Here is a 20,585-nt window from a genome sequence, read left to right on the forward strand (position 1 = left end):
TGAACAAACACCTAAAAATGGAGATGTGGCTTTCAAACTGGGAAATGACCAGAAGCTGGAGTCCTGAGATTGATGATACCAAGTCTAGAATGCCTTGAAGAGATTGTGTCCACACAAAGACTTGTACACAAATGTTCATGGCACCTTTATTCCTAATGGTGAAAAAAACTATAGATAACCCCAAATGCCTATCAACTGGTGAATGGATAAACAAACTGTGGTGTGTACATCCAATGAAATATCATTCAGCAACAAAAAGGAGGAGTGGGCTGCTGATACAGCAATATAGCTAAATCTCAAAATAATAATGCTTAGTGAAAGAGGTTTGAGTGCAAAAAAGAGTGCATTCTGTTTGAGTCCACGTAAATAACTCTAGAAAATGCTAACTATAACAACAGAAAGCAGAATAGTGGTTGGGGGCTATGGCAACAAAGGGAGAGATTACCAAGGGAAGGAGGAAACTTTTGGGAATATGTTCATAATTTTCATTATGGTGATGGTTGTATACATAGGACAAAACTCACCAAATTGTATACTTTAAATATTTGCTGTTTATTGTATGCCTGTTATACCTCACTGTGTTTGTTTTTTTTTTTTTTAAAGCATCTGCACTCCCTACTTGGAAGTGCTGGACCCAAACAAGGAGTCCTTACATTTGTTCTTACATAATGTTCCTTACATTTCATCAGGGTCTCATTTACATCCCTGCTACTGCTGCTAAGTCGCTGCAGTCCAATAGACGGCCTCCTACCAGGCTCCTCTGTCTCTGGGATTCTCCAGGCAAGAACACTGGAGTGGGCTGCCATCATTCACATCCCTAAGATTTCATAAATTGGAACAGGTGCTAGGGGTGAAAGACAAAGTCTTCTTCCTCTACCTCAAGCATCACTTCAGCCAACCACCATTTTCCCAAACCTACACCTTTTCTTCCAACATCTTAACTCACATCTCACCTGTCTCAATACTTCTATTATTTCCTATTTCTATATCCCCCCCTCCTCCTGCCCTCATCCTTACTTCCCAAGATACTTCCAAGGACACAGCAATATCCTTTCCTACCCTGATGCCCTCTCCCGTCCCCTTTCAGGTCCTTCTCACCCTGATCCTTCAGCCACAACGAGGAGTGTATTGGCAAGCAAAGAGTTTAGAAAGAGACACCCATGGCCTTTCTTAACAGCAAAGTAGATGCAGCTCCAGCTTTCTAGCAAGTCAGGGATGAATTCCTGAGCACTGTCTATTTTTAAGGCAGCAGTTCTCAAAGTGTGGCCCCAGGATCACCTGAGAACCTGCGCGCCCACGGCAGACCTACTGAGTCGGAAGCTGGGGTGGGGCCCAACAACCAATTTTAAGAGGCAGGTCAGTGTTCTGGGGCGGAGGGAAACCTGAGAGACGGGAAGAAAGATTGGAAGCTCACCGTGCGTATCTGATTGACAGATTTGGGAACTCGAGACAGGGTGTGGGGTTGGAGGGGGCGGGGTGGGAGAGACATTAACAAAGTAGAAAGAGATACTTAAGGAAGAGCTCATTATGTAGTCAGAAAATCTCCCTTGCCCCAGAGAGCTCTCTCGAAAGATGATTTCCGACATTTACGCCAGGAACTGGCAGACAGGACCCTAGCTGAGGCCAGTTCCGCGGATGTTCAGGGGTTAAATCTCGGCAACTCCCCGCCCCCACCCCACCCCACCTCGCCGCTCCCGCCTCGCGCGTGCGCGCGTGCGAGGTCTCGGGCCATAGAGCTAAGCAAGCCTCCGAGATTCCTAGAGCGGACGGCGCGATGGCGGGTTTACCGGGTGGGAGGCTTGACGGCGACCTGGAGAACACATCAAGGTATGGGTGATGTCGGCTCACGGATGGCAGAGGAACTCGGGCGGTCTGGGCTGCCCAGCGGCCTCGCAGCGCCGCCAGGGAACCGTGTACGGTTCCTTGAGTCTATAGGGAGTCGAGGCTGCCTCCGTGGCCCCCAGGCGCGGCTCCTGGGGCACTGGGAGCAAGCTGGTCGGTGCTTGTGGCCTGGTGTGCTTTGGGTACCCGGCCAGTCGTTGACCGGGCTTGGGTTCTACTGAATGAGCATTAGAAACTGGAAGCAAGTGGAATCCAGAAGCTTGGATGCAGCCGCACGAATCAGCCGACGAAGGTGTGAGTGTGATGTCTCAGTTGTGTCATTTGGGTGTAGGAAGGGCAACGAATAACAGAGAGCTAACCGCTAGGGCAGAATTCTGAAATTCCCTCCCCTGCCTTATGTTTCCCGTTATATCCTTAGTTTGGTAGCATTAACCCCCGGGTTATTTTTTAAAACCTCTAGACTTGGAATGGAGACTACATGTCCAAGACGGGTGGTATACACTGTTGATACACTGTGTAAAACAGATAACTAATAAAAAATTAGGTGTGATGAGAACATAGCTCAGCAAACTCTACTTAATGCTCTGTGGTAACCTATATGGAAAGGAAGTCCAAAAGAGACTTCCCTAACTAACCCTGTCTGCTGGATGATGAGGGAGGAAGCATAGTAAATTTGAAAGCAAAGCACTTGAAAGTTAAATGAGCTTTTACTTTCTCCTTAACGTCTTTTATATCCAGAGGATGTTTTTGCTGGTCTAGTCTCAGAAATTATATCTTCAGTCTCTGCAATGATTCCCTTCCAAGTCCAGTGGTGCCCAGTTGCCTCCAGGCCCCAGACTTCTATGTGAACAAGAAAAGCTCACTGAGGAAATGGTAATTCTTCAGTTGCTCCCTGAGATGTCATGTCCAGTTGCAGTCTATGGAGACTCAGTTCAGAGTTTTAAGAACACCTGTCAGGTGAGAAGCAGTGTGTATCTTTTTTCATGGTTGGGGGAGGGGGTGGTTTGGGGTTACCTTACTATGTTAGTATCTTCCGGTGCTGTTGGTATTTCTCATTGCCAATACCCTTCCCTGTATTAGGTAGTACCATCTCTTTTTTCACAAAAGAAAAAACATTCTTTTGTGTTCCAAGCTCCTGGCTTTATTGTACATTCTTGCAACCAAATTCTCCTGGCATTCCTTCCTCTCCTCCATTTTTCCCATTAAAATCACCTCACCACCAAGCTGTCAGTATTCTGTATTTCCCCGGGGGATACTACCTGTGAACTAATCAACCGAAGCCTTTGCCCTCAAGGAGTTTATATTCTAGTTGCAGGGAAAGGAAATATATAAATATACAGTATAGTATCCGTTGTGGCTCAGCTGGTAAAGAATTCACCTGCAGTGTGGGAGACCTGGGTTTGATCCCTGGGTTGGGGAGATCCCCTAGAAAAGGGAAAGGCTACCCACTCCAGTATTCTGGCCTGTAGAGTTCCATGAACCCATGGGGTCGAAAAGAGTTGGACACAACTGAGCGACTTTCACTTTCACTTAACTTTCACAGTATAGTATCAGATACTGATAATGGTTATGGAGAATGTATCAATTCTGGCAGGAAACAGATGGTTCATTCAAACTGGATAATTCAGATTTCATGAAGAGGCTGGGCAGGATTATAGAAATCAACAAGGGATGGAGAAGAGTCTACACAAAGTCTAAGCTGAGAGAACTGTCTTCTGTCACCCAATCCACATTGCCCTTATCTTCTGCCGGCATCTCAGTGGCACAGAGTTCTTTATCTAGTCAAATAACATAAACCTTCCCTAGATGATCTAAGTCCTTGGTGACCCTGTCTCTTTCAGGTTACTTGGGGGTACCATTGACAGGGCCTATTAGACATGAGAGAACTAATGGGCACCCCCATGAAGTCCTCTGAGTTCCAGTAGCAGCAACCATTTCCCTACTGGTAATTGGTATCAGTCATTCTGGCCAGCAGAGTGACCCATCTCTGCCTGCTGGTTTGGCAGTTTGAGGAGCCCACAATACAGATGCAGGAAATAGTCTCAACTTCAAATTTAATAAAATTATGACTTTGTCCCTTGGTAGAAGTATTTTTCCTTTGAAAATCAGAATCCTAAGCCCACCAAGCCCAAGATTGAAGGGATAGGAAGCAAAACTAATGTAAGTGAATTATGAGGTATAGAGTAAGAGACATTATTACTTTCTCTTCTGCCCTTGGCTCCTATATCCATGTGTTATGGCCATGGGGAATATAGAGCGCTGTTTATCATCCGCTAGTTTATTGCATATATTGCATCCGATATGACAGAACTGCAAACTTATCAAAGATGTTGTTGCCCAGCTGGTGCCATAACTGAACCTTCATTTAATCATTCCACCATTATCATCATCCACTCAAATCTGGATGGTGGGACATATGATAAGGCCCATGAGTTACATGTGTATGAGCTCACTGCTGAACTTCCTTCTCTGTAAAATGACTCCTTTGGCGGTAATACTATATAGAAAACTGTGATAAGAAATACAGCATTCTATTAAGTCAATGTAAATTTTTATCTGGACTGTGTATATAGTCCTTTGAAAACAAATGGTTGCCCTCTCCATAATAAAAGGGTATAGTGAATATGTCCCCAAGTGGCTACCTAGTTTCTATCTAGAGAATGGTACCTTATTAGGGCCTTAGCAGTTGGCCTCTTGGACACATAGAAATTATTCTAGGCATATCAATCTTCATAAGTGGAGGTCCGTATTGTTGAGCCCTTATATAGCCTCCATCTGTGCTGCCGTGACCACTTTATGCATGAATCCATTGGGCAAACACTGCACTGGTGAAAAGGCTGATTGACATCATAATACGGATTGCCGTGTCCATCTGATTGAGAGGCTTCTCCACAGAAAATGCCCTTTGGTAGGATTCACATGGGCCACTAACTTATTAGTGGTTCATGCTTTGGTTCATCCTCATAATATTCTTCCAGAATCTTTATTTCTCATCTTGTTCTGTCTTATTCTTCCCAGGTACCTAAGTAATCAGATGGGCTTCCCTGGTGGTTCACCAGTAAAGAATCTACCTTCCAATGTAGGAGATGTGGGTTTGATCCCTGTGTCGGGAAGATCCCCTAGAGAAGGAAATGGCAACCCACTCCAGTATTCTTGCTTGGGAAATTCCATGGACAGAGGAACCTGGCAGGCTACAGTCCATGGGGTCACGAAGAGTTGGACACGACTTAGCGACTAAATAACAATGAGTAATCAGATAACCCATTAGTTACTACCCGTGAATCGTCAATACATGTATCTTAGGCTATGTTACCTAAGTAGACATGGAAAGTAGACAACCAGGTATATACCTGAAATTCTGCCCACTGGAAGGATTTGCCTTTACCAGCGTGTTTGAGGCAACCCATGAGTAGAGGTATAAGCTGGTGCCCATACACTGGGCAGACCCATCTGTGCATTTTCCTCTTCTGTTAACTGGTAATAGGGAACTCCCATGGGACCATGATTATAGGTTGAGGGGGCATGGTAGTGGAGCAATAGGAACAGGAATGGGAATCTGAGTCACTTGCACATGGAATTTACTTGTCTTTCAGATTTGCTTTTATAATGGAATACTGGTTTATATGTTCAATTCTATGAATTGATGGATCAAATAACAACTAGTACAGTGGTCACTTTATAATAGTTATTTGGTACCCTGCGGTCAAGCATTAAGTCTCTAATAGTGCTCAAGAGCAAGCCAAGATCTGCTTTTCACTTAGAAAATTGTTGGTAGAAGGGAGTATGGCCTTATTCCACTATGGTTCTTTTTTTTAATATTTATTTTTATTTATTTGGCTGTGCCAGGTCTTAGTTGTAACATGTGGGATCTTTAGTTGTGGCATGCCAGCTCTTAGTTGCAGCATGTGGGATCTAGTTCCCTGACCAGGGATTGAACCCAGACTCCCTGTATTGGGAGCAGGGAGTCTTAGTCACTAGACCACCAGGGAAGTCCCTTCACTGTGGTTCTCTTACAAAGGCTTTCAAGAGTCTCCATACAACAACCATGACTGCTCCTGACACTTCCAGTACCATTGGTTATCCTGGTTAATGAGGTCATGTGACAGGACAGCTTGCATTGCAACATGGTCTTTACTGTAGAACCTTTTTTTATTCTACTGTTAGTCACTCAGTCATGTCTGACTCTGTGACCCCATGCACTGTAACCTGCGGGGCTTCTCTCTCCATGGAATTCTCCAGGCAAGAGTACTGAGTCTCTCTCAAAAGTAGAAACCTTAACAAATTACTTAGATTGGTTATTTCAGCTCATTTATTATGGTATCTGTTCCCTAGAAAATGCAGGCCCACCAAGCATTATGCCTCTCTGAGGTGGTAAGAATTGGTTAGAGGTATAACCAAAGTGTGAGAGTAAGCCATGTGACAGAGAAGGGTCTTCCAGGAAGAGGGAATAGCAAAAGTCAGAGCCCCATAAATATAGCAGGAACTGAGCAAGCCTGGGGTAGACAGGTGATAGGGGTGGTGTAGAATGAAATTAGGGCAGAGAGAAAACAAGGGACCAGATCCTAAGTTATTTCCAGTGAAATGGGAAACCAGTGGAACTCTTTGCACAAGATAACATGTAAAGATCACTAACCATTATATGGAGAATAGGAGAAAAGTAAGTTAGCATAAAGAAAGTAAATGATTTAAGAGAATAATCAACTATGTCAAATAAATCAATAAGACTGAAAATTGACCGTTGGATTTGTTAAGATAGAGCATATTAGGGGCTTTAATAAGTATGGTTTTGGTGGAGTTACAGAGATAAAAGCCTGATTGCAGTGAGTTTAAAAAGGACTAGACTTGATGTTGCTTAGAATATAGCACTATGTGAACTATACATACCTGAGCGAAGTGTGAAGTGGCTTAACCACTTTGGAAAAATCTAGTTGAAGACCCAACAATTCTGACCCTAAATTTATATAACCAAGAGAATATTTGTATGTGTATACCAAGATAGACGCACTAGCATATTCATATCAGCATTGTTTGAAATAGCAAAATGTTCTTATCCATTGAAGAAGAATGGATAGATCACTTGTGGTATATGTCACGTTATAGTGGTGAACATGAATGCACTGTGGGTGAATCTTCCAAACATAACGTTGAGCATAAAAACACTCATAGAATATATGTGGTATGATTCCATAAATGTATAAAGTTCAAAAACATGCTGTCTTTGCTGCTAGGGATGCCGTACCAAAACCATAGAGTGGGTGGCATAAACAACACAAATGTATTTTCTTAGTTGTATGTATTAATTTTGGTCATCTATGCTTTACTTTGCTTCTAGAAGTCTTACAGCTTTAGGTTTTATATTTAGGTTTATATTACATTTCTAGTTAATTTTTAAAATAATTTTATTTATTTATTTTTGGCTGTGCTGGGTTTTCGTTGCTGCACAGCCTTTTCTCTAGTTAGGGTGAGTGGGAGCTACTCTCTAGTTACGTTGCATGGGCTTCTCATTCCCATGGCTTCTCTTGTTGTGGAGCATGGGCTGTAGGCATACAGGTTTCAGTAGTTGCGGTGCACAGGCTTAGTTGCTCTGTGGCATGTGGGATCTTCCTGGATCAGGGATTGAACCTGTGTCTCCTGCATTGGTAGGCAGATTCTTTACCACTGAGCCACCAGGGAAGCCCCTCTAGTTAATTTTTGTGTATAATATAAGGAGGGGCTTCCCTGGTGGCTCAATAGGTAAAGAATAGAGTCAGAGTTAATTTTTATTATTATGATATCCACTTGTAACACTTGTTTTTGAAAAGAAACTACTTTTTCACCATTGAATTATCTTGGCAACTTTGTTAAATGTCATTTGTACATACATATTTAGATCTGTTTATAGACTCTGTTCTATTCAGTTAATGGATATGTCTGTCCTTGCCAGTATCTCACTGCCTTGATTACTATAGCTTTGTAATAAAGCTTGAAATCAAGTAGTATAAGCTGTCCAGTTTTGTTCTTTTTCAAAATTGTTTAGACCTTTCTCTGACTTTCTACACAGAGTTTAGAATCAGTTTGTCAGTTTCTACAAAAAGGCCTGCTAAGAATTTGATTGAGGTTGCATTGAATCCACAGATCACTTTGGGAAGAATTTGTCTTCTTAATATAAAATCTTCCTGTCTGTAGATGATGGTATATATTTCTAAGTCTTTAATTTCTCTTAGGAGTGTTTTGTAGTTTTCATTATGCAGATATTGCACATAGCTTGTTGAATTTGCTTCTAAGTATTTCATTTTTTAGTGCAACTGAGAAAATCTTTTTAATTATAGGTTCTAGTTGTTCATTGCTAGTATACAGAAATGCAGTCAGGTTTTGTGTATTGCAATAAAACCCGTTACTAGTTCTAGTAACTTTTTAAAGACACTTTAGGATTTTCTGTATACGTGATTGCATAATCTGTAATACAGTTTGACTTCTTTTTTGTATATCTCGTTTATTTTTCATGTTGTACTGCATTGTCTATGAATAGTGAATAGAAGTTATACAGTATTGAATAAAGTGGTAACATGTTCTTGTTTTCTTCCCTTCTTCCCAGGAGAAAACCATGTAATGTTTAACCGTTAAGTATGACGTTAGCTATTAGTTTTTCTTTGCCTTTTATTAAAGTAGTTAATTTACATGTAATATAGCTGATGTTAGGATTTAAATGTACCATCTTATTTTTTTGTTTTTATTTTATCCCATCTTTTGTTTCTTTTTTTGTTTTTCTTTTTTCTCTTCATGTGCCTGATTTATTTACGTTATCAAGTTTTTTTTGTTTTTCCGTTTTTTCTCTATCAGCTTATTGTTTATACATCCTTGTATTGTTACTTACCTGTCACCTTATAGCTTTCACCTCATAGGCTTTCTCAAATGTGATTCTGTGAGAAGATTAAGCCAAAATGCTCTAAAGCATTCACTGTAACATATTAATGTTTCTCCTATACATCTATTGATGTACTAGCTCTCTACCATCTTTGGGAGAATTAAGAAAATAGTCACTCATAATATTTTCTTGTGGAACCCTGTTTGAAAAAGGCTGCCTTAGAAATCACAACATACGTATTTAATTTATTACAGTTTATCTTGGTTTACTATTTCTAGGATAATCCAAAGACCTTGTAATATTTTGGTTCCATTTACCTTCCTCCTCTTATGCTATTTTTTTTCCATATATTTTAATTCTACATATATATTGTAAACTCCATGAGCCACTCATGCCCATTTAGATTTACCCCAATACCTCACTTTTTCCAGTACCCTTTGCTTGAAGGAAATGGCATCCCACTCCAGTATTCTTGCCTGGAGAATCCCATGGACGGAGGAGCCTGGTAGGTTACAGTCCATGGGGTCTCAAAGAGTTGGACACGACTGAATGACTTCACTTTCACTTGCCTGTGGCAAAGAGGATAAACCTCCACTTGGAGGCTTGGGATTTTGGATTTTAGCCCTTGAAATTAACCTCTGTCATGTTTTTAGCGCTACAGACCATTTGCAGTCTGACAGTGATGTACCTTTTATAGTAAACACCTCTTAAGAATGAGCTGATAGTCTCAAGAATTTCGGTGGAGCTCTCATGTTGTCTACCATTACAGACATCTGGTATTGTGGTATTGTTGAGCATAGGAATAACTTCTTTAAAAAAGCAACTCAAAAGAGATTTCTGATCCTACTCCCTAATCTTTTTCTGGTTTACACACCTTAGTAAGGAAGTTTGGTCACTGAATATAGCTATTCTCAAAAGGATCATGTTTTCTTGGTCACTTTCTTCTAATAATCAAGACAAAAAAGGTAGAGGACTATATAGACCTATTTTTGAAAATTCAGGCTTCTTTCCTAACCATTCCTGGGCTTGATGCTTCTTTCTTTCCCCTGGACAGCACATGACCAGCCTGGTTGGTATACACTCACAGTGACGGCTGCCACTGCCTCCTCCTCTTTTTCTCTTTTACCTCCTTCCAACTCCCTCACTGAAGTTTTCATTCATACTGCCTACTTTACATATATCAGTAAGTTGCTTATGTATTAGCTCTAAATAGTCAAACTTTTCTAATTACTGTAATTAGATTTCAGTATTCACAGATCTCTTCTTGTGACAAACATATACAGAACATATCTGAGAAGCCACTTTAATAAACAGTTATTCATTATTTATTAATTTTCAGTGTTTTGGAGTACTCCTATACTGTGACATTTCATAGGAAAATACTAATCTTTTACACCTTAAAATTTCTTACAGTATGGAGAACATGTTCCATCTATATTTTGTTTATTGTTTTAGATGGTGTGACTAAGGCCAGTGTTGGAGAGATGGCTTCCAAGGAGGAAATTACAGCAAAAATTGAACCATTGACTGAAGAGTCTGGCAACCCTAGAAACGATGTTCTCCAGGATTCTGAATGCAAAGAATTCTCTGGACTTGGGGATAAATTCAATGAAAAGGATCAGAACCTCTTTAAAAGAAGACAGCACAACTGTGATGAATGTGGGCAAAGCTTTGCTTGTAGTACAGGCCTTATTAGGCATCGAAGAACCCACTGGGAGAAACCCTATGAATGTGATCAGTGTGGAAAGGCCTTTAATGTGAGCTCAGCCCTGGTTCTGCATCAGAGAATTCATACTGGAGAGAAACCCTATCCTTGTAATTGGTGCATTAAAAGTTTCAGTCGGAGCTCAGACCTTATTAAACATCAAAGAGTCCACACTGGTGAAAAACCTTACAAATGTGATGAATGTGGGAAAGCCTTCAGTCAGAGCTCTGATCTTATTATACATCAGAGAATCCACACAGGAGAAAAACCCTATCAATGTAGTCATTGTAGTAAAAGTTTTAGCCAGCGCTCAGACCTGGTTAAACATCAGAGGATCCATACTGGAGAGAAGCCTTATACATGTAACCAGTGTAACAAACATTTTAGTCAGAGTTCTGATGTTATAAAACATCAAAGAATCCACACTGGTGAGAAACCATATAAATGCGATGTGTGTGGAAAAGCCTTCAGTCAGAGCTCAGATCTTATTCTACATCAGAGAATCCACACTGGAGAGAAACCATATCCATGTAATCAGTGTAACAAAAGTTTCAGTCAGAACTCAGACCTTATTAAACATCGAAGGATCCACACTGGAGAGAAACCCTATAAATGTAATGAATGTGGGAAAGCTTTTAATCAGAGCTCGGTTCTTATTCTGCATCAGAGAATTCACACTGGAGAGAAACCCTATCCATGTAATCAGTGTAGCAAAACCTTCAGTAGACTTTCAGATCTTATTAATCATCAACGAATTCACACTGGAGAGAAGCCTTACCCATGTAACCAGTGCAGTAAAATGTTTAGTCGAAGATCAGACCTTATTAAACATTATAGAATTCATACAGGTGAGAAACCCTATGAGTGTGATGAGTGTGGGAAAACCTTTAGTCAAAGCTCAAACCTTATTCTGCATCAGAGAATCCACACTGGAGAGAAACCCTATCCATGTAGTGATTGTACTAAAAGTTTTAGTCGTCGTTCAGACCTTGTGAAACATCAAAGAATACACACTGGAGAGAAACCGTACACATGTAATCAGTGCAATAAAAGTTTTAGTCAAAGCTCAGACCTCACTAAACATCAGAGAGTACACTCTGGAGAAAAACCCTATCATTGTGATTGTTGTGAGAAAGCTTTCAGTCAGAGTTCTGACCTTATTCTTCATCAGAGAATTCACACTGGAGAAAAACCATATCCATGCACACAGTGCAGCAGAAGTTTCAGTCAGAACTCAGACCTTATCAAGCACCAGAGGATCCACACTGGGGAAAAACCATATAAATGTAATGAGTGTGGGAAGGCTTTCAGTCAGTGTTCAGCTCTTGTCCTACATCAGAGGATCCATACTGGGGAGAAACCCTACCCATGTGATCAATGTGGCAAAGGCTTTAGTCGGCGCTCTGATCTCATTAACCATCAAAGAGTCCACACGAATGAAAATCCATATAAATGTGATGTGTGTAGAAAAGCCTTCAGCACATGCACTGATCTTACTGAACACCAGAGAATCCACATGAGAGAGAAACCACACAGGTGCGTTCAGTGCAGTAGAAGTTTTAGCCAGCTCGCTGATTTTAATCATCATGAGAAAATTCATGCTGGGGAAGACACTTTGAATGTGGGAAACCCTTTAGTGTATACCCCAACTGTATTCAGTACTAGAGATGCTCTGCCAGAAAAAAATCTTAGGAATGCTATTGATTATGAAAAAGGTTTTAATCAATGTTCAGCTCTCATGCTACATTAAAAAAAACACACACACTAGAGAGAAAACAGTAATTTTGGTAATGAAAAGTTTAACTCAGAGCTCAGACATTACTAAAGAAAAATTCTGAGAATGAATCCTGTGGGTAGAGGGAAAATCTTTAATGTGAAAAAAATTTACTGAATGTCAGCAACAATGGAAAAAAATTTCTGTCTGCTGTAATGTAAGAAAAGCTCTAGTCTTTTAATCAAATACAATCCACAAGAGGAAAGTTTCTATCATTATAAGAAATGTCTCACAGTGATAATGCAGAATGTTACCAGATATTGTAAAAATCAGTGTGGTGGCATGTGTAATCAGAGCTCAAAAAGAAATGTATTAGTGTTAATAATCTCACACCTTTAGTGAGCCCAGATCACCAGTTGCAGAGAAGTTATTTTAGAGAATGTAGGGAAAACTTAAACCCTTCCCTTATCTTGTCATTCACTCTGCTAATTGGTATACCACTTATCTCCTGATAGCTGGAGAGTTCTACTTTATGCTAATTCTAGCTATTAAATTCCCTGCGTGTGAACATGCTATGCTATTCTGATATTAAACTTAACTACAAAACTCTAGTGCCCCATTTTCTGAAAGATTTTTTTTTTTTCTTGGCTAAGTTTTGTTCTTCCTAGTGAGCACAAGTTTTCAAGTTTCTGTGATGTTCACAGCAAACGTGAATTTGTTTTCCTCTTAATAATTCAGCCCATCCATAAACTTTAGAGGTTTGAAATTATTTAAACACTATCATTTAATGGCAGCTTCTGAATATATGAAATAATTGTTTTAAATTCCATATGTTAAAGTATGAAGATTACTACTGTGTTTATCCTGTCATCTATAGATTGAACAAAATGTTGGCTAAAGTAATAACCTTCATGACTAATTCATATAGCATATTCTGTCTACAAGTAAAAAGATCTGTTGATCTTTTTTTAATGGCAACATTCATCAGACTTTGTTTTGTTTGTTGATTTCTGACATACATACTGATAATAGGCTATGTATACTTGATATTTTCAACTGAAAAATAGTTTTTTAAAAGTAAGAAAACCTGTCTTTCTGGTATTAACCATTTGTTAAAATTCTGCTACTGTTACTTACTTTGACTATCCCCCATAATTATCCAATTAATATTTTAATACACATTGTTAAATTATTAAGTGCAAGACATTTTTTTTTAGGTTTTCTAGTATACACAAAGAATACAGTGTCCCCAGAAATTATGAATTGTATGGTGATAAAGGCTGACATATGTAGAAAACATGGCTCAATAGAATCGTTAAGGTAGACAAGATGCTTATAAGAGCTCACAGGAGAGAGGGTTCAATTGTGACTGGAAAAAAGGAAAAGCTTTGTGGAGTTCCCAAGATTTGAGTTTTGAAGGATGGGAGTAGAGGCATATGGGCTGGGAGGGAATAGTCAAGAAAGGCACAGAAGTGAGAAAATACAAAAAATGATGTAGAGTATGGTGCTTAGTCACTAATTCAATAAATATTCAGTGTCAGACACTGCAGCGAGTGCTACTGAAGAAAGAATGATGCCCTTGTGCTTAAGTATTTAAGAAAATAATGACTGAAACATGTACTTAAAAGAGTAAGAATAAAGTGGAAATTAAAATGAAGTAGAAAAGACGGTTAAGTGTGATGCTAAATAAGCAGACACTTCAGCTTTCTGGAGTTTGTTGTCATCTGTAAAACAAAAGTGGGTATGGTTGGAATAGATTTCATATTTCTGCATACTGCTCTCAAGGTAGTGGAAAGCTATTAAGATCTATGAAGCAGGGAATGGCATGATCATCATCTTGCTTTCAGAAAAGTCTAAAAAGGAAGAAAGAGCAGAAAGGAAAACCATTTTGGAAGTCTAGAAATACAATCACAAGGTCCAGAAGTAGAGGAGCTAAATGGCATAGACATGATGATAGGTTGAGAATGAGTAGGGGTGAAGTGAGAAGTGAGTAGGAGGGGAAAAGCATATAATCGATTATCATCTGTTTTGGGGGAATTTTAAAAGTTAAGAAAAATACAATGATAAAATTTATATCTGAAGGTTAGCTATTTTTCCTGAGGATAAACACTAAGAGCCAGCTGCTTACTACACATTACTATCTAGTGTCCTACAGGTAAACTTAAAATTCATAAACTTGACACACATGATATCCTCCTCCTTAATTCCTTACTAAACACCTTGCCATCCAGATAAAATAACTGGTAGCCAACCTACATCCCTCATTCTCCCCTAGTTTTCTAAATCTACTTGCTCACTAGGTCATTTCTGAGTTACAAAAATAACACTACTTGTAAAAATTTAAACAGTAGTGAAGTATATAAAGTAAAAAGGGAAGGAAAACAGAGTTAGGCCTGCTATTTTATGCCAGTTGATTCCCCTGGCATTTGCTGATTCTCAAACTGGCGAGACAAAAGGCCAAGAAATCTAACCAAAGGACACTGGAAGATTCAGATATCTACTATCACAGTCTGAATCATACTTAAACCAATTGAATCATCAAAAATAGGAAATCTGAATATAACCATAGCTAGTAAGGAAATTCCCGACATAGAGAAGCCTAGAATCAGATGGTTCCACTGTTGAATTCTACCAAACATTTAAAGAAGAAACACCAATCCATCTCAAACTCCTTCAAAAATCAGGAGGGAATGTTTTCAAGCTCATTTTATGAGGCCAGAATCAACCTGATATCAAAGCCAGACAAAGATTCTACAAGAAAACTACAGATCAATATCTCCTATAAATATTGATGCCAAAACCCTCAACAGACTATTACCAAACAGAATTCAATAGCACATTAACAGGATTATACACCAAGACCAAGTGGAATTTATTTCTGACATGCAACAATGGTTCAACATATGAAAATCAATCAATGTAATGCACCATATTACCAGAGTAAAGAGTAAAAACCACATGATCATCTCAATTAATGCAAAAAAAAATTTCTTTGACAAAATTTAACACCTTTTCATGATTTAACCCACACACTCAACAATCTCAGAATAATATCTGGATAATAATAAAGGCCATACATATAAAACTCATAGTTAACATGTACTCAGTGGTGAAACTGTGAAAACGTTTCCTCTGAGTGGAATAAGAATGCCTACTTTTGCCATGTTATTATAGCACTGGAACTCCTAGCCAAAGCAACTAGCAAGAAAAATAAAGGAGGGATTAAAATGACATCTCTTTGTAGATAACATGATCTTATATACAGAAAATCCTTAAAGTCTCACACACACAACTTGTTAGAACTCAAATCAATTTAGCACAGTTGTAGGGTACAAAATCAACATGCAAAAATCAGTTGTGTTTTTATACACTAACAATAAACAACCTGAAAAAAAGCAATTCCATTTACAGTGGCATCAAAAAGAATAAAATACTTAAGAATACACTTAACCAAGGAAACAAAAGACATGCTAAATTCTACAAAACATATAAAGTAGACACCAATAAATGAAGAGCCATCCCATGGTATTAAGTACATTAAATAATTAACCAAGGAAACAAAAAACTTATACACTAAAAACTACAAAATGTTCTGAAAGAAATTAGACACCAACAAATGAAGACACTCCATGGTGTTAAATACATCAAGTAATAGAGAGTAGTAAATACTACCCAAAGAAATCTACAGATTCAGTGAAATCCCTATCAAAAGCCCAGTAACATTTTTTTCAGACCCAGAAAAATCCATCCTAAAGCTCACATGGAAGATCAAGGAGCCCTCAATAGCCAAAACAACCTTGAGGAAGAACAAAGTTAGAAGTCCCACACTTCCTGATTTCAAAATTTAACTACAGTAATAGAAACAGTGTTGTACTGGCATAAAGACAAATGCATAGACCAATGGAATAGTATAGAGAGCCCAGAGATAAACCCTCCCATAAATACTCAAGTGATTTTCAACAAGGGTGTCAAGACCATTCAATGTGTAAAAAGACAGTTTTCTTGATAAACGACATTGGGGAAACTGCATATTGACAAGCAAAAGAATGAATTTGGACCCTTGCCTTACACCATGTACAAAAATTAACTCAAAATGGATCAAAGACCTAAACATAAGAGCTAAAACTACAAAACTCTTAGAAGAAAACATGGAGGAAATTGGATTTGTCAGTGATTTCTTGGATATGACAACATAAGAGGAAACGAATTAAGTGGATTTCATCAAAATTTAAAACTTATGCATAAAAGGATACTATTATAAGAATGAAAAAGGAAATCCATAGAATTTGAGAAAATATTTGCAAATCATATACAGATGGGTTAAAATTTTTTTTTTATTTTTAATAGAATGATAATTGCTTTACAGTATGGCATTCATTTCTACCAAACATCAACATGAAACAGCCATAGATTTACAGATAAGGGATTGATATTCAGAATATATAAAGAATCCCTACAACTCAACAATAATTAACCAGATTTTTTAATTGGTCAAGTGGCTTAAATAGACATTTCTCCAAAGATGTTATAAAAATGGTCAAAAAGCACATAAAAAGATACTCAATATCACTAATCATTAGGGAAATGCAGACCAAAACCTCAGTGAGATATCATTCTATACCTATTAGGATAGCCATTAAGAAAGGAAGGAAGGAGGGATAGAAGGAAGTAAGGAAATAATATTGTTGGTGAGAAAATGGAACTCTTGCACAATGCTCATGGGAATGTAAAATGGTGTAGCCACTGTAGGCAACAGTATCATCGGTCCTCAAAAAATTAAACACTGAACTACAATATGATCCAGTAATTCCACTTCTGGGTATAGACACAGAATGGTTGAAAGAAGGGACTCAAATATTTGTACACTGATCACAGCAGCATTACTGACAATAGCCAAAAGCTGAAAACAATCTGAATGTCCATGGACAGACAATGAATAAACAAAATATGGTATATAAATACAGTAGAATATTACTCAGCTTTACAGAGAAAGGAAATTTTGATACACACTATGTCATAGAGGAACACTGAAGACATCATGCTAAGTGAAATAAGCCAGACACAGAAGGACAGATATCTTATGATCCCACTTACATGGTGTACCCAGCAGATTGAATATACTGAAATGGAAGTTAGTGAGAGATACATAAGTAGAAAACACCAAGGCAGAAACATGGAAGAAAAACTTATAGGAGATACAGAAGAGAGCATAGGAATCATACCTACTATGGTAAAAAGGCCTTGTTGTTCAGTTGCTAACTGCAGCACTCCAGGCTTCCCTGTCCTTCAGTATCTCCTGGGGTTTGCTCAAACTCATGTTCATTGAGCTGGTGATGCCATCCAGCCATCTCATCCTCTGTCACCCCCTTCTCCTCCTGCCATCAATCGTTCCCAGCATCAAGGTCTTTTCCAATGGGACACAACTTAGCTACTAAGCTGTGGGGTCACAAAGAGTCAGACATGACTGAGCAACTGAACTGAGCTAGCTACTAAGTCATCAAAAAGTCCTAACATACACAAAATTTGAATCTCAATGAAATAGATGATGGCACAAAGGCTGTATTTAAAGACTGGTCAAGAATTTTCCAATGCTCGTGAGTAATCAAGTCATACATTAAAGGAGCACCGCAGACACCAAAAACTGCAAAGAAAGTATAGCTGGGGATATCATCATACCTAACACAGTACCAAAGAAAAGAGAAAATCTTAAGAAGGGGGAAGTCGTTATATTCAAGGAAGCAACGACTAGACTGAGGCTTAACTTCTCAACATAAAGCCGGAAGATAGTGAGATATCTTGGAAGTATAATTTTCAAAAGTAAAGACAATGTAAAGATATTTCCAGACAAATAAAAAGGAGAGAATTCATTGCTCACAGACTCAAAAAATACTAAAAGAAGCTCTTCAGGCACAAGAGAAGAACACTTAAGGAAAAATGAAGAACCATGGAAAGTATAAATCTGAAGGTAAATCTAAACAAATATTGACTATAAGAAAGGGTAAGAATGCCTAAAGTCAGGATCTAAGTACATTCTCAGGAAAATGGTAGAAGTACTAATTTATAGTAGGTTCCAGTAAATAAGGATGCGTGTGTGATCTCTAGAGTAAAAGAGGAATATAACTAAGAATTTAACGAAAAGTAAAATGGAGTAATAAAAACTATTGATTAATCCCAAAGAAGGCAGCAAGAGAAAAAGAATATAGATAGAAAACAAATAGGAACATGATATGTAAGCCCAAATACACCTGTAATGGGACCTTCCTAACCCAGGGATTGAACCCATGTCTCATATTGGCAATTGGTTTCTTTACCTCTAGTACCACCTGGGAAGCCCATGTTACATGCAAGTGGACACAAGACAAACATTCTTGACTAGAATTTTTTTTAATCATATTACTTGAGATACAACTATCAAGGGGTTTCCAAGGGGCTCAGTGGGTAAAGAACCTGCCTATCAATGCAGGAGATATACGCTGCAGGGTTTGATCCCTGGGTTGAGAAGATTCCCTGGAGGAGGGCATGGCATCCCACTGCAGTATTCTTGCCTGGGAAGTCCCATAGACAGAGGAGCCTGGAGGGCTATAGTTCATGGGGTTGCAAAGAGTTAGACACAACTGAAGCAACTTAGCACACACACAGCACAACTATCAAAATCCAGGAAATTTGAAATATTAATACAAGTATGGAAAAAGATACTTCATTCAAACCTTAACCAAAAGAAGGTGCTGATAGCTGTACCAATATTTGACAAGAAGTAGACTGTAAAGCAAATGTCTTACTAGAGATAAAATGAACAGAGGCCTCTGTGAGAGGCTGGTGGGCATCCCTAGGATCAGTAACCACCATAAGTCTCCACTCCCAGAAGACTATTGATGAGTCAGTTTACCAAGAAAATAGAAATATACTAAATGTGTATACACCTAACAATTTTGCTTCACAGTATATAAAGCTAAAATTGACAAAACTAAAATGCGAAAGGTAAATCTACAATCTTAGTAGGAGACTTACACAAATCTCTTAGTAAAAGAGAACAAGCAGGAACAAATGTCCAAGAATATAGCATATTTGGATAATATGATTAATAAAATCACCTAATAGACATATAGATAACAGTGCAACCAGAAATGGCAGGAAACTTGATTCTTTCTGGGTGCACTGAGAACATTTTCCAAAACTGAGCATATGTTGGTTTGTGAAGCAAGCCTCAACAAATTTTGTCAGATTGAAATCATTTAGAGTCGGGCTATGCAACAGAATTTTCTGTGTTCCATCTGTATTGTTCAATACAATAGACACCAGAATCAATACAGTAGTCACTAGCCACATGTGGCTACTGAGCACTTAAATTATGTGACTAATGAACTGTGTTGTATTTGTTTTAATTAATTTATTCAGCTACATCTGGTTAGTGACTACTTATTAGCATAGACTTAGCATATGTTTTCATAAAACAATAAAACTAGCTAGAAATCAGCGGCATAAACATTTTTAAAATTCCCAAATCTTTGAAAATTAAGAAAAACAATTCAAATTACCCATGGGTAAAAGAAACAAACACGGTGGAAATTAGAATGTATTTTTATCTGGATAAAGTGAAATACAGCTTTATCCACAGAGATAAAGTAAGATACAACTAAAGTCCGGATTAAAGAGAAATGTATAGCATTCAGTGCATGTTTTAGGGGGAGAGAGAAAGGCTAAAATTTAGTGATTTGAATCTCCATCACCAGAAGTTAGAAAAAGAATATCAAGTAAATCTAAAAAAAGTAGCTATTGCTGTTTAGTCACTCTTTGTGACCCCATAGATTGTAGCCCACCTGGCTCCTCTGTCCATGGGATTTCCCAGGCAAGAATACTGGAGCAGGTTGCCGTTTCCTTCTCCAGGGGATCTTCCCAACCCAGGGATTGAACCTGCATCTCCTGCTTTGCAGGTGAATTCTTTACCACTGAGCCACCTGGGAGGCCCCAAAGGAAAGTAGAGAGAGATTCATATGGGTTGTTCTGGTTTCTCATCATAATTTAAAGAAAAATACTCACAATATCCAGAGCCCTTTATGTCCTGCAAAAGAAAGAAGAAGAGGTCCTCAAATTCCTTACATAGGGACTTCCCTGGTGGCGCAGTGGCTAAGATGCCATGCTCCCAATGCTGGGGGCCTGGGTTCAAACCCTAGTCAGGGGACTAGATCCCACATGCCACAACTAAAGATCCTGCATGCCACCGCAACAAAGATCTGGTGCAGCCAAATAAAAATTAAACTATTTTAAAAAGAAAAATCCTTACATAAGGAACCCATTTAGGAGGCACTTAGGTTGACTTCCAAATGGAACAGTGAATCTACAAAAGGAAAAAGTGATGGTGCCTACCTCATAAATCTGAAGAGAATCTGGGAGAAAGTTCTGGCAGCTTGTGCCATGCCGTTGATCCCACTGAAAACTCGGCTAACGTCAGTGTCCTGTCCTCCAGATATACTGGCCACCAA

General features: G+C 38.7%; 1 protein-coding gene across 1 annotated transcript in view; it reads left to right on the top strand.

The window, feature by feature from the left end:
- ZNF397 (zinc finger protein 397) overlaps nucleotides 1–19,719 on the top strand; it is a 54,216-nt gene extending 34,497 nt beyond the window's left edge. Inside the window, exon 4 of the mRNA XM_040264862.1 lies at nucleotides 10,323–19,719. Within this exon, the coding sequence (XP_040120796.1) occupies nucleotides 10,323–12,141 (1,819 nt within the window). The 3' untranslated portion in view covers nucleotides 12,142–19,719. The remainder of the gene's footprint in view (nucleotides 1–10,322) is intronic.
- Nucleotides 19,720–20,585: the final 866 nt, after the last annotated feature.

Source organism: Oryx dammah, unplaced genomic scaffold (assembly GCF_014754425.2).
Source record: "Oryx dammah isolate SB20612 unplaced genomic scaffold, SCBI_Odam_1.1 HiC_scaffold_22, whole genome shotgun sequence".
In the NCBI taxonomy this organism is placed as follows: domain Eukaryota; kingdom Metazoa; phylum Chordata; class Mammalia; order Artiodactyla; family Bovidae; genus Oryx; species Oryx dammah.